This window comes from Heterodontus francisci, chromosome 2 (assembly GCF_036365525.1).
Source record: "Heterodontus francisci isolate sHetFra1 chromosome 2, sHetFra1.hap1, whole genome shotgun sequence".
NCBI classification, from domain to species: domain Eukaryota; kingdom Metazoa; phylum Chordata; class Chondrichthyes; order Heterodontiformes; family Heterodontidae; genus Heterodontus; species Heterodontus francisci.
Genome location: NC_090372.1, coordinates 73,927,952 through 73,942,302, shown reverse-complemented (window position 1 = coordinate 73,942,302; position 14,351 = coordinate 73,927,952). Strand labels below are relative to the sequence as shown.

At 46.0% G+C, this 14,351-nt stretch overlaps 1 protein-coding gene across 4 annotated transcripts in view; it reads left to right on the top strand.

The window, feature by feature from the left end:
• The window catches only part of skap2 (src kinase associated phosphoprotein 2), a 415,888-nt gene that overhangs the window by 250,302 nt on the left and 151,235 nt on the right, over positions 1–14,351 (top strand). Inside the window, exon 8 of one of the 4 annotated variants that reach the window (XM_068059135.1) lies at positions 1,488–2,859. The exons of the other annotated variants lie outside the window; for them this stretch is intronic. Coding sequence (XP_067915236.1) covers positions 1,488–1,835 — 348 coding nt within the window. The 3' untranslated portion in view covers positions 1,836–2,859. Of the gene's footprint in view, positions 1–1,487; positions 2,860–14,351 lie in introns of those variants that run through there. 4 annotated transcript variants of the gene reach the window in all.

The following is a 14,351-nucleotide window of genomic DNA, read 5'->3' as shown; positions in this document are numbered from 1 at the left end:
GCAGATGACACAAAGCTGGGTGGGAGTAAGAGCTGTGAGGAGGATGCAGAGAAGCTCCAGTGTGATTTGGACAGGTTGAGTGAGTGGGCAAATACATGGCAGATGCAGTATAATGTGGATAAATGTGAGGTTATCCACTTTGGTGGCAAAAACAAAAAGGCAGATTATTATTTGAACGGCGATAGATTGGGAAAGGGGGAGGTGCAGTGAGACTGGGTGTCCTTGTGCACCAGTCGCTGAAAGTAAGCATGCAGGTGCAGCAGGCAGTTAAGAATGCAAATGGTATGTTGGCCTTCTTAGCGAGAGGATTCGAGTACAGGTAGTGACTAGTGGGGTACCGCAGGGATCAGTGCTAGGACCCCAGCTATTCACAATATATATTAATGATATAGCTGAGGGAATGTCTTGCTGCAATTATACAAGGCCTTGGTGAGACCACACCTGGAGTATTGTGTGCAGTCTTGGTCTCCTTATCTGAGGAAGGATGTTCTTGCTATGGACGGAGTGCAGCGAAGGTTCACCAGACTGATTCCTGGGATGGCAGGACTGACGTATGAAGAGCAATTGGGTCGATTAGGCTTGTATTCGCTAGAGTTTAGAAGAATGAGAGGGGATCTCATAGAAACCTACAAAATTCTAACAGGACTGGATGGACTAGATGCAGGATGGATGTTCCCGATGGCGGGGGAGTCCAGAACCAAGAGTCACAATCTAAGGATACGGGGTAAGCCATTTAGGACTGTGATGAGGAGGGCTTTCTTGATCCAGAGATTGGTGAACCTGTGGAATTCTCTACACAGAAAGCAGTTGAGGCTAATTCGTTAAATATATTCAAGAAAGAGTTAGATATAGTTATTAGGGCTAAAGGAATCAAGGGATGCGGGGAGAAAGCGGGAACAGGGTACTGAGTTTGGAGGATCAGCCTTGATCGTATTGAATGGCGGTGCAGGCTCATAGGGCCGAATGGCCTACTCCTGCTCCTATTTTCTATGTTTCTATGTTCTAAAAGCTTGTACTAGGAGAAGGCTTTTGACAGTATATCGCACATATACATGATGGACGTGCTGTCCAAAATGGGGTTTGGGGAGGGAATCCGCAATTGGATCCAACTGCTCTACACAAACATCAGGAGCGCAGTCTCAGTGGATGGGAATCAGCAAGTTTCCTGATCAAATCTGGAGTCAGGCAGGGCTATCCTCTCTCTCCTGTCTTGTTGGTTTGCTGTATTGAACCTTTTGCCTAGTCCATCAGGAAGGATGCGGGCATAGGAGGGGTGACAATCCCAGGCAGCGGAGGCACGCAGGTCAAAGCCTCCCTGTACATGGACGATGTTGTCGTCTTCTGCCCGGATCCGTCGTCCGTTCGCAGCTGATGAGCATCTGCGACCAATTCGAACTGGCCTCGGGAGCTAAAGTAAATCGCAGCAAGAGCAAGGCCATGTTCTTTGGGAACTGGGCTGACCGATCTTTTGTCCCCTTCATCGTCAGGTGCTGGGGATATGGTTTGGAGGGGCCGGGGCATGCGCCAAAACCTTGAAGGAGCGAGTCACCATGGTACACCATAAACTGAACATGAGGGAGCAGCGTTCTCTCTCCATTGCGGGTAAGAACCTGGTCAGGTGCGAGGCGCTCACATTGTTGCTGTACGTGGCGCAGATCTGGCCCATACCCAACTCATACAACGTGGCGGTCACCCGAGCCATTTTCCGCTTTATCTGGAGATCCGAAATGGACCGTATCAAGAGGGACATGATGTTCAAACCTCTGGATCAAGGGGGAAAAATGTACCAACATCGCCCTCATCCTGATGGCCACCTTGGTGGGCGGCTGCATTAAGCTGTGCGTAGAACGCAAGCACCAAGTGTCACCATGTGCTGAGGTTCTATGTGTCCCCAGTGTTGTGAAGGATGGGTCTGGCCACATTGCTGTGGAACGCTCCATCCAGTTGAACTGTGCCGTACCACCTATCCTTCGTGGGAATGTTTATGCAGAAAACACTTTTGACCACCAATTCATCAGGCAGTTGTCTGCACGGAATGACCTCAAGGTCTTACAGGTAAAGGAGATGGTGGATCCTGTCGGATGGTTCCCTGAGCAGACTGCCGAAGTCATTTGTCAGAATGCCTCATTGCCAGAACTTTCAAACAAGCATCAAGACGTAGCTTGGATGATGGTGAGAAGGGCCCTCCCCATCAGATCCTTCCTGCATGCCCGGGAGCTCACCGCCTCCGCACACTGCCCTTGAGGTGGCTGTGGTGGGGTAGAGACCGTTGCCCACCTCCTTCTGGAATGTGCCTTTGCAAAGCAGACGTGGAAAGAGATGCAGGGGTTTTTGTAGAGGTTCATCCTGAGCAGCTCCGTAACATCGGAGTCTGTGCTCTACGGTCTGTTCCCGGAGACGTATACCGAGATAAATATGAACTGCTGCTGGAGGACCATCAACTCGATGAAAGACGCTCTTTGGTCTGCCTGAAACCTGCTGGTCTTCCAGTGCAAAGAGTTATCCATGACCGAGTGTTGCAGACTGGTACATTCCAAGGTCCAGGACTACGTGCTGAGGAACACACTAAAGCTTGGGGCAGCCGCCGCAAAGGCTCAATGGGGAAAGGCCATGGGTATAAGGTCCTCCCGCCATAATATACCGAGGGTCTGGAACCCGTGAAAAACCCCTCTGGCTGTATGCACCAAAATATGGTTTTGCCTTGTAATGCAAATGTGCATTGTATGTAAAATGGAATGGAAGGGTTGTGAGGCAACTCACGTTCTGTATTGAAGAAAACTGATTTATTTTGCACTCTCTGGAATGTCAACTTGGAACTGTTTTGTAATGTATTTTTACAGATTTTTATGAATAAAGTATATTGTTGGGAAAAAAAATGGACTAGTAATGATGTCACCGCCCGATTTTTCAATTCTCTTTTTGACTGTTTGAACTTAAAACACGTGGTCTGTTTCAGACCCAAACTGGTTGTTTTCAAATTCCAATTAGCAGTATCCAATCTCAAAATTTTCCCTTTTTCTTTGTGAGAATTTTGTTCAGGGTAAATTTCCCAAATGTCTATCGTACTACCCTAGAACCATGATTGTGGCCAGTAATCACGACTCAAGATTAAATAATTCAAAACATTTAGTTTATTTAAATTGCACTCCCCTTTTACTCCAGCTCACAATCGCCATTGTGAGTTTATTTTTTTCTCAGTGATAAGAAAAGCAAAATCACAATTTTGGGGAAGAAAACACATTTAAATTTACACATATACATTATCCACACATTGTTTATTGCATACATCCGCTGAAAGCTTCCCATACTGTACTTTGCATTCTTCATTCACAACATTTACCTTAACAACTTGAAACGTAAGTTTAAAAAAAAAACTGTGTGTGCTTTTAAAACAAAGGAAATAAATGACATCAGTGGTTCTGATTCGTCCTTTCTTCAAATGTCTTTCAAACAACTGGAATTAAAACTAAAAAGGTGAATTCTCACGAGAAAACATTCTAACGCCAAACAAAATTTTTAAATCTGCAGTACACTTTAACCAGCAGTCATTCACAGGCAGGAGGGGGAGTGGGGGGAAGGGTTTTCAGGTTTTCACCCACAGGAACAATCAAAGTGACAGAGCTCACATTTCCTCTGCCCCTGAATGTCATTACTCATTATTCCCCCCCACCGCCCCCGCCGTGGTAGGAACTTCTCTCTCTCTCTCTCTTTCCCCCAGCACAAAGCACTCCACTATCCATGTTGTTATAATTATTATAACTCATTTTCTCCTCACTCACACCAATTTAAAATGCAACTATACACACACATTAAACAACCAACTGCTTTAAGACAACATGCAGGACCAGATCATAGAGGGTTAACTGACCCTTTGCTAGACACTGGCTTGCAGACCAACAAAGAAATCAAACAGGAAACTTAAGATGCACAAACAGAAACTTACTCACACACAGGTTTTTCCTCTTTTTTTTTTCTCACAAACATTTTAGCCTCACTGCAGGTCATAAACATTTCCTTTCCTTTTATATCTCCACCTCACTCATGGCTTGGTGGGATTGAGAGCAACAGATTGTTCTTTTCTGTGTTGTCGTTACCTTAACTGGACAGACTGGCAATGGTTCTCCTTCCCCATTGTCTTCGTCCTCTGAGGCCTACTGCCCCATTTCACTATCACCTGTGTGATGCTCCACATTTTGTGATGGCTGCTACAACGACCTGCCTGTTGCTTTCCCCTCTGGGTTCGCATCCACTTAATGGTAGATCTGCACTCGTGGTCTGCCTTCATGTGGGGTTCCTCCTGTAACTCCCTAAGGGCACCCCTAGAATCCTTTAACTTCTGGGTCAACTGGATATTTTCCTGTGTGAGAGTGACAGAATGCTTCTCTGCTAACTCTAATCATGCCGAGCTGCACCAACCTGTACTGCATTAAATGCCTGATGCTGTATAGTGGCAGTAAAGGACACTAGTTTATTATGTAACTCATGTAGCTGTGTCTGCTACTGCAAGATCTGTTTACTTTGAGCTACCGTTTGTCTCACTGGCGACGATCACTCCCTCACTGCAGAGCACACAGTATGATGCTGCATATGCAATCAGATTTAAAGCCTTGTCACCCTTCTGACGTTTAGCCAAGACCACCTCCTGGAAAACCTCACTATCTTTTTAAATGGAATGCGTTCATGTTCCATACACACTTTTAACAGGGACTGGATACTGTCCATATTACATTTAGTGCTTAATTCTTCCTCATAAGTTTCCCAGAGACCCTTCATCCCATTATCTTTCTGTGACACAACGTGTACTTTTAGAGAGATACCACTGGGTCGGTATAATCTGCCACCTCAGAAGTGATTATCTCCGCAAGAATTATTGTTGGCTAAACGAAGTTCCTACGTTTGTGAAACTTGCTTCAACACCCTCTGTTTACGTACTAGTCAAAACCCCAGGTTTCGGCACCACTTGTAAGATCTGGTCAATGCTTCAATTGTAAAACTTGGGTCAGTTACAGTTACAGACTAATTTGGGAGAGCAGATCGAAAAGGGACTTCCAGCTCCGACTAGCTACAAAACCACACAGGTACGAGGGTGTTTTCACAAGCTTCACAGACTTTATTAAGTTTTCCACAATAAGCAATTAACAAAGGGCAGTGATCGGCACTTGCATTCACAATGGAACACCAGTCCTCAGCCTGCAGTTAACTGGGCACCTTGTCTCTTGATGGAAGTCTATCTTCTGTCTTCTTCTTGATGATGATGCGAGCTTAGTATGTTACAAACTCCCGGCCCCACCCCCCCCCCCGACCCAACACCTGCCAACCTTTGCCTCGCCTGGGCCCAGCTGATTGCCCCGACGAGGCCCCAGAGACGTACCTTGTTTCTGGGCCGGCAACCCTGTTGCTGCTGCAGCTCGCTGCAGTCCCATCAGTGGCCAATGCTCCTGGTGGCGCTGCTGGGACTGAGAGCTGCTGGCCAGCTGATTGGGCGGGATGTCCTGCCTCAGAGGGGCTGAAGTCCTGCCCGAGGCCAATTAAGACCTGCAGGGGCATGAAATCCTTGCGTGACTCGCCACCGGGCTCACCCCCAACTTTTTGGCCAGTGGGTGGTGCCTTCCGCCCAACGTAAAATTCCGGCCATTGTCATTCGGGGGACTCCAGATTCGTGTTTCCTTGCTGTTTATTCATCAACAATGACAACTTAACAAGTATGATGTGCATTTGTCCCATTTCACAGCCGTTTGGCTAATCATGTTAGCTTTTTAACTAGTAAAAAAACTGCAAACAGTTTCCCTGGGGAAATCTACAGACTAACAACTTTTAAATAAAGGGTCTTTACATAGTCTGAACTAACCCTTTCCATTGCTTCACGACATGTCATGACTTGTACAGAACTTCAGCTAACATCATGCTTTGTGGTTATGTTGCATATGGAATATAATTTTAACCATTATACTTAAGGATATGACAACTAAGTTCTAACAGTCCTATAATAAAATAAATTTAATCCCACATTGCTGGGGCATGATGCACGACCGGTTGCTTCTTTGCCTGGCCTGCGTGGCATCCTACCAGGAAAGGGGTGCACAAGGTGGGGTCCACTTGTGTACCAGAAGGCTGTGAATACGTGCTATCCTGATGTCACACAGCCCTACTGCCTGATGCGACACCAGTCTACCTAATTTGGACCATGCAGGTCCAGGCAACAGATTTTTTAAATCATTAACAAACCACAACCATGAAACTGCAAATGGGCCCTGCACAAGGGTTCCTCAAAGGACCAGACACTAAAATTACACGTAAGGTAATTTTTAATAATTTCTATTATCTCAAACACTGGCTCGAAGTCCTCTGGAATATTTTTCGAGGTGTTGTGTTGAGTTCCTTCATTTTCTGTTTCCTCGCAAGGAGTGCAGAGGAGTTGTTGACCTTTGTACACAAAGGTTCCTGCAGGTATGGGGTCAGCAGTGGTAGTGCCTGTAGATCTGTAGCACGACAGGGCAATGAAACAGAGGCAACAGAGAGGGGATGTTCTGCCATTCCCTCTGCCAACTTGGAATCAGATTCCTCCATGCTCCTTGACAGTAACAGGAGGCTGTTTGGCTGACCAGCATCTCAGTGTTCATGCTCAACAGCGCTCTCCTGTATGATGCTCCATCAAGGTTCTCATCTGAGTCCTCTGCAATAGAACCCATTTGCAACCTTACCCCCTGAGGAACTGGCATACAAACCATCCTTTACCCCTGGCCTGGCTGCAGCCCACTCGTGTCTGGATGACTCACTACGCACTGATCCCAACTCTATACTAGCCCCCAAGGTATTGACAGTGCCAATATCCCGCTGTGTCATATCAAGTGATGGGACCTCATTAGTGATGTGCTATTGTCTCTCTGTTCCTCCTTGCGCTGCTGTGGTTAGGCAGCTGCAGTTCTTTGTTATCTGAAAACAGGAGATCAGATAGTTGGAGTAAGGGAAGGGTGTTGTAGGGTGGGAAGAAAGAGGTCCATGGTCACACCATCTGCAGCTTGCACATCATGCCAGATAGCAGGATGAGGGTGAACTGATAAGGGGCAAAGGCAGGAACATCCCATCATCCTCAATGTTCTCAGTGATGCTGGATCACACGGACTCTGTCGCTGCCGGCTCCATGATGCTGAGTGCCATCTCTTCTGCAGGGCTCAGGAAATGCAGACATTCTTGTCCTACCACTTGCAACCCCACCCCCAAATGTTCTGCTCTGTTGCCTTCTATTGTTGCTGCTTTGTCCTGCAAGAGAGAGGACAGAATGTCAGTAATTGTGCAACACTGTGTTTGGGTGATCCTGCCACAGCTGAATAGTTGGAGGAATGTGGAGGCAGCAAGAGGTGGGTGAGTCTGGTAGCATTGGTCAGTGTGTGATGGTGAGGTGCAGAATCTAGATGTTTGCTATGAGTCTTGAGTGCTGGGGAATGCTGATGGGTGAGTGATAGGGGTGTGATACATTGAGCAGCATGAGAGGTTGGTGGTGTGGTGGGTCGGAGATGTCAGGTAAAGATGCATTCCCTGATCTTGCCCAGGCACGTGAGGTCATTAGACTTCTTGTGGTACTGCCACCAGGTCCTTGGGTCCAGACTCCAGGAATTAACCTCCCTGGCCACCTGATCCCACTCCCATCTGAGAGTGGTCCCTGAGGGCCTCTTGGCTTCTCACAGAACCACATCTTTTCTCCTCCTCCAGGGTAGCATCCATCACCCTGAGACCCTCCCTCTGCCATGGTGTTCTATTTTCCATCACTTAAATTCCAGCAATATTATTCAGTGCAGCTTCCCTTTACGAGGTACAGCCTGCCTTTAAGAAGAGCGGGCTGGCTGCACCACATGGTATCTGCACAACCCTGTTTGCCTCTGTGTTCAGCAGGGGGCCAGTCAGCAACATGAAGAAGGAGGAAACAGCACAGAACCCATTCAGACACATGCTGCTATCATGCAGATGAGGTTGGTGTAACCAAATTTACATGTTGCCCACCTTATTTGGAACCAGCATGGGAAGGTTGTGAATTGCAACCCCGTGCCCAAAAAAACGAGGATGCATGGATTTCTCAGCCAAAGGTTTCAAACAGCATTGTGGTTTTACTGACTACAGGAAGGCCTACAAGCTATTTTTTTACCTCTGTGTGAGCCCCTAGTGCTTGTCTTAAGTGCTCTTTTAATGACTGTAAAAGGTGCTGGGGTTCATTTAAAGGGGTTGTGAGGTGTTTGTGGCTGGTGGCCTCAAGCTCTGCCCTATGAGAGCCCTGCTGCAGATTGATCAATTTTACGATTTCAGGGGCAGCGTGGCCCAACTTGCTTTCTAGTGCTAAGGTGGGCATTGTTTCAGTGGACTGCAAGGGTTGTTTAAGAATTGTTGTTTTCATGAGAGGTAGCATCATGTTATTTTCCCATTGCACAATGCTCCTGCTACTGAACTGCAGCACACATCCTCTGTGCTGCAGGTGAGCAGACTGTATAACAATAACTTGTATAGTACATTTAATGTAATGAAGCATCCCAAGGCACTTCACAGGAGCATTATAAAACAAATTATGACACTAAACCATAAAAGGCAATATCAGGTTAGATGACCAAAGCTTGGTCAAAGAGCTAGGTTTTAGGGAGTGTCTTAAAGAAGGAAAGCATGGTGAAGAGGCAGAGAGGTGAATGGAGGGTATTCCAGAGCTTGGGGCACAGGCAACTGAAAACATGGCCACCAATGGTGAAGCAATTAAAATCAGGGATACACAATAGGCCAGAATTAGAGGAGCGCAGGTATTGTGGGGCTGGAAAAGATTGCAGAGATGTGGAGGGGTGAGGCCATGGAGGGATTTGAAAAAAAGGATGAGAATTTTAAAACCAAGATGTTGCTTGATCGGAGCCAATGTAGGTCAGCGAGCACAGAGGTGATAGGGGAACGGTATTTGGTGCGAGTTAAGACGTGGGCAGCAGAGTTTTGGATGACCTCAAGTTTACGGGGAGTAGAATGTGGAAGACCAGCCAGGAGCTCATTGGAATAGTCAAGTCTAGAAGTAACAAAGACATGAATGAAGGTTTTAGCAGCAGATGAACTGAGGCGGGTGAAGTCGGGCAATATAATGGAGGTGGAAATAGGCGGTCTTTGTGGTGGCATTGTTATGATCAGGTGAGGAGGAGTTGAAGGGCTTCCCTCTCCTTGTTTGACCACACCAGGTGTATTTCCTTTTTATAGTGTGTATACCTGCCTATTCAGTGAGTGTTTAACTTTTTACGTGCAATGATCATGAAAAGAACCAATCGGACAGTTTTTCTTGAGTTTGACGAAAAAATAAGTTCGCTTTATTGTACTTAAACCGAACTAAATTAAATAATAAACTACACTCCAACTTACACACACACACAAAATCGAGGTTTACACACACACAAATAGGTTACAGAGTGGGGAAGAATAGATTGGTCGGATTAGAGTGTGGAGCAATAAAAAGGGGTATACAGTCTGTGGAGGTTGGTGACTCTGGCTTCAGGTTGAATTTGGGGATCCTAAGGCTTCTGGTTTGCTGATGTGGACAGCTGATTTGGTGGTTCATTTGGAAACAGTAATGCAGATGATTTCTTTCATGGGGTCTCTATTTGCAGCAGTGATAGGCATAGATGGTTACAGCCAGCAGGCAGGGTTCAAAGCTTGCAAGGTGGACTGGAGAGAGAGAGAGAGAAGAGAGACCCCACTTGGGTCTTCTCTTTTCAGTCTCTAGCTGGTTGTTTGCCTGCTACAGAAAAAAACACCAGCTTAAGCACACAGGTGGTGGGGCATGTCACATGATGGTCACCCAGTGATTCAACATGATGGTTACCAGTCTGTATTCCCTCTTGCAACTTAATCAGTTCATGTCCAGGAATTCCCTTCTGTCAAACAGGATCCCATTGTTCAAGTTATTAGGTTTGAGTGGTTCGTCTCCTCCAATTTAATGTCCAAGTGATAGCCTTAATGTCCTGCTAATGGGAGCAGTATAGGTAGTGCACTCAGATTCCCAGGTCATTGTTCTTGCTGGGACTGGGTAGACAACTCGTCTCCGCCTCGATGCATTGCAATGTGGCGTATAGTGATGAAAATTGGGGTGGTCATCTTAGCTGCTAGTAAAGTCACCTTTTATCTGTTTCTTTTTCTTTAAAGTTTAATTTAAGTTTCCAGTCAGTGGATTATAAACTCATCATTCGACATAGCACACTTCCATAACAGCACGAATATGAAGTCGGAAGCTTATCTCATCGTCAAAGGTGACACCAATGTTGCAAACAGACTGGCTTAATCCCAGACTGTTGCCAGATAAGATCAGTAATCCGAGTGAAGCCCTTATCCATTCCATATTCCAGCTTGTCCAAGGCAGATGAGGTAGTTGAGACCAGGTCAAAATGGCACCACCATGAGGCTCCCTGGGAAATATTATTAGAGTCATAGAATCCAGTTGAGAGATGGGGGGAATTCAGCTGTAATGGCTATTAAGATGATAGTGGGTGACTGAAAAGTCAATAATGGAGCTAGGAAGTAAATACTGTCTGATATGTTTTGACAGTATCTTGACAGTGCATTTGACAATTGGTAGGGGACAGAATTTTTTTTTATAAATAGAGGTCCCTGCAGTCGGTATCTATGTCCCCATCAGAAGAGCTAGGATGTTAGCTCTTCCCTTGGTCGCCCTTACCATATCAAATCCACTCTCCAAGTTATGTGGATTACGATTGCGAAGAACATGTGACAATGCATTGTTATCATGTTTTTTTTCATTAGTCCATCTGGCACTAGCATTCAAGTCTTCTGACTGAAGTAGAAAAAGAGCAGAGGAATAAGGTCAAGGATGTCTTTGTAAAGATGAGCACTAGGGGGTCAGTGGTAATGCAATGTAACACCAGGTTGTCATGTTCAGGAAGTTAATGAGTGTGTGACTGAAATAATTAAGTAGGAGTTATGGAAGGAAAGATCTCGTCAAACCCTTCCTGTTTCTGATGCTGACTATTGTGCATCTTCCAATGATATCTGTGATAGCCTCCTTCATAAGGATGACTGTTTTCAGAATAGTGCAACCTCTTCCTATGCTGTTTGTTTCCCTTTTCTTGTGTTCCAGCTTCCTCTCAAGAAGACTGGAAGTAGGTCAGTATCTACCCCAGGCAATGGCTTTCAATCCTTGCAATTTATGTACCAGCTTACCATAAGTGTGCATGATCATAGAATCATGGAATGTTGCAGCACAGAAAGGGGCCATTCAGCTCTTCATGTCTGTGACCGCTCTCTGCAAGAGCAACCCATCTAGTCCCACTCCCTGCCTTTTCCTCATAGCTCTGCAGATAATTATCCAGTTTTCTTTGAAGTCCTTGATTGAATCTGCCTCCACCACACTCTCAGGCAGTGCATTCCAGATCTTAACCGCATGCTGCGTAAAAAAGTTTTTTTCTCATGTCAATAGATTTAGATTTTAGATTTAGATATACAGCACTGAAACAGGCCCTTCGGCCCACCGAGTCTGTGCCGACCATCAACCACCCATTTATACTTCTTTGGGCCTCCTTATCTCGAGAGACAATGGATACGCGCCTGGAGGTGGTCAGTGGTTTGTGAAGCAGCGCCTGGAGTGGCTATACAGGCCAATTCTGGAGTGACAGGCTCTTCCACAGGTGCTGCAGAGAAATTTGTTTGTTGGGGCTGTTGCACAGTTGGCTCTCCCCTTGCGCCTCTGTCTTTTTTCCTGCCAACTACTAAGTCTCTTCGACTCGCCACAATTTAGCCCTGTCTTTATGGCTGCCCGCCAGCTCTGGCGAATGCTGGCAACTGACTCCCACGACTTGTGATCAATGTCACACGATTTCATGTCGCGTTTGCAGACGTCTTTATAACGGAGACATGGACGGCCGGTGGGTCTGATACCAGTGGCGAGCTCGCTGTACAATGTGTCTTTGGGGATCCTGCCATCTTCCATGCGGCTCACATGGCCAAGCCATCTCAAGCGCCGCTGACTCAGTAGTGTGTATAAGCTGGGGGTGTTGGCCGCTTCAAGGACTTCTGTGTTGGAGATATAGTCCTGCCACCCGATGCCAAGTATTCTCCGAAGGCAGCGAAGATGGAATGAATTGAGACGTCGCTCTTGGCTGGCATACGTTGTCCAGGCCTCGCTGCCGTAGAGCAAGGTACTGAGGACACAGGCCTGATACACTCGGACTTTTGTGTTCCGTGTCAGTGCGCCATTTTCCCACACTCTCTTGGCCAGTCTGAACATAGCAGTGGAAGCCTTACCCATGCGCTTGTTGATTTCTGCATCTAGAGACAGGTTACTGGTGATAGTTGAGCCTAGGTAGGTGAACTCTTGAACCACTTCCAGAGCGTGGTCGCCAATATTGATGGATGGAGCATTTCTGACATCCTGCCCCATGATGTTCGTTTTCTTGAGGCTGATGGTTAGGCCAAATTCATTGCAGGCAGACGCAAACCTGTCGATGAGACTCTGCAGGCATTCTTCAGTGTGAGATGTTAAAGCAGCATCGTCAGCAAAGAGGAGTTCTCTGATGAGGACTTTCCGTACTTTGGACTTCGCTCTTAGACGGGCAAGGTTGAACAACCTGCCCCCTGATCTTGTGTGGAGGAAAATTCCTTCTTCAGAGGATTTGAACGCATGTGAAAGCAGCAGGGAGAAGAAAATCCCAAAAAGTGTGGGTGCGAGAACACAGCCCTGTTTCACACCACTCAGGATAGGAAAGGGCTCTGACCATCAACCACCCATTTATACTAATCCTACACTAATCCCATATTTCTACCACATCCCCACCTGTCCCTATATTTCCCTACCACCTACCTATACTAGAGACAATTTATAATGGCCAATTTACCTATCAACCCGCAAGTTTTTGGCATGTGGGAGGAAACCGGAGCACCCGGAGGAAACCCACGCAGACACAGGGAGAACTTGCAAACTCCACACAGGCAGTACCCAGAATTGAACCTGGGTCGCTGGAGCTGTGAGGCTGCAGTGCTAACCACTGCGCCACTGTGCCGCCCTGGAATGTTGCTTCTTTTGCCAAATCCCATAATTCGATGTCTTTGAACACCTCTATCAAATCTCCTCTTAATCTTCTCTTCTCCAAGGAGGACAGACCCTGCTTCTCCAATCTATCCACGTAACTGAAGTTCCTCATCCCTGGAACCATTCTCATGAATCTGTCCTCTCTAATGCCTTGGTATCCTTCCAAACATACGGTGCCCAATAGTGTTCACAATACTCCAGTTGAGGCCGAACCAGTATTTTATACATGTTTATCATAACTTCCTTGTTTTTGTACTCTTGTGACCCTATTTATAAAGCCCAGGATCCCGAATGCTTTATTAACTGCATTTCCGCCTGCCCTGCAACCTTCAGTGATTTGTGCACATATACCCTCAGCTCCTGCACCCCCTTTAGAATTGTATCCTTTAATTTATATTGCCCCTCCTCATTCTTCCTACCAAAATGAATCACTTCACACTTTTCTGCATTAAATTTCATCTGCCACTTGTCTGCGCATTCCACCAGCCTATCTATGTCCTCTTGAAGTTTTACAATATCCTGCTCACAGTTAACAATAATTCCAAGTTTTGTGTCATCCACAAATTTTGCAATTGTGCCCTGTACACCAAATCTAGGTCATTAATATATTTGAAGAAAAATAATGGTCCAAATACGGACCCCTGGGGAACCCTACTATATACCTTCCTCCAGTCTGAAAACTACAACTACTCTGTTTCCTGTCACTCAGCCAATTTCTTATCTATGCTGCTACTGTCCCTTTTATATCATGGGCTTTAACTTTGCTGGCAAGCCTATTATGTGACACTTTATCAAAAGAGTTTCAAAGAATGAGACATGATCTCATTGAAACTTACAAAATTCTTACAGGGTGTGACAGGGTAGATGTGGATAGGATGCTTCCTCTGGCTGGTGAGTCTAGAACCAGGGGACACAGTCTCAGAATAAGATTGAAATGAGGAGAAATTTCTTTACTCAGTGGGTGGTGAATCTTTGGAATTCTCTACCCCAGAGGGCTGTGGAAGCTCAATCATTGAACATGTTCAAGACAGAAATTGATAGATTTCTGGATACCAATGACATCAAGGGATATGGGGATATTGGGGAAAAATGGCATGGAGGTAGATGTTCAGCCATGATCTGTTTGATCAACAGGCTGAATGACCTACTCCTGCTCCTATTTTCTATGTTCCTCGGTTCCTATGCTTTTTGGAAGTCCATGTACACCACATCAACAGCATTACCCTCATCAATCCTCTCGGTTACCTCATCAAAAAACTCAAGAAAGTTAGTTAACACGATTTACCCTTAGCAAATCTGTGCT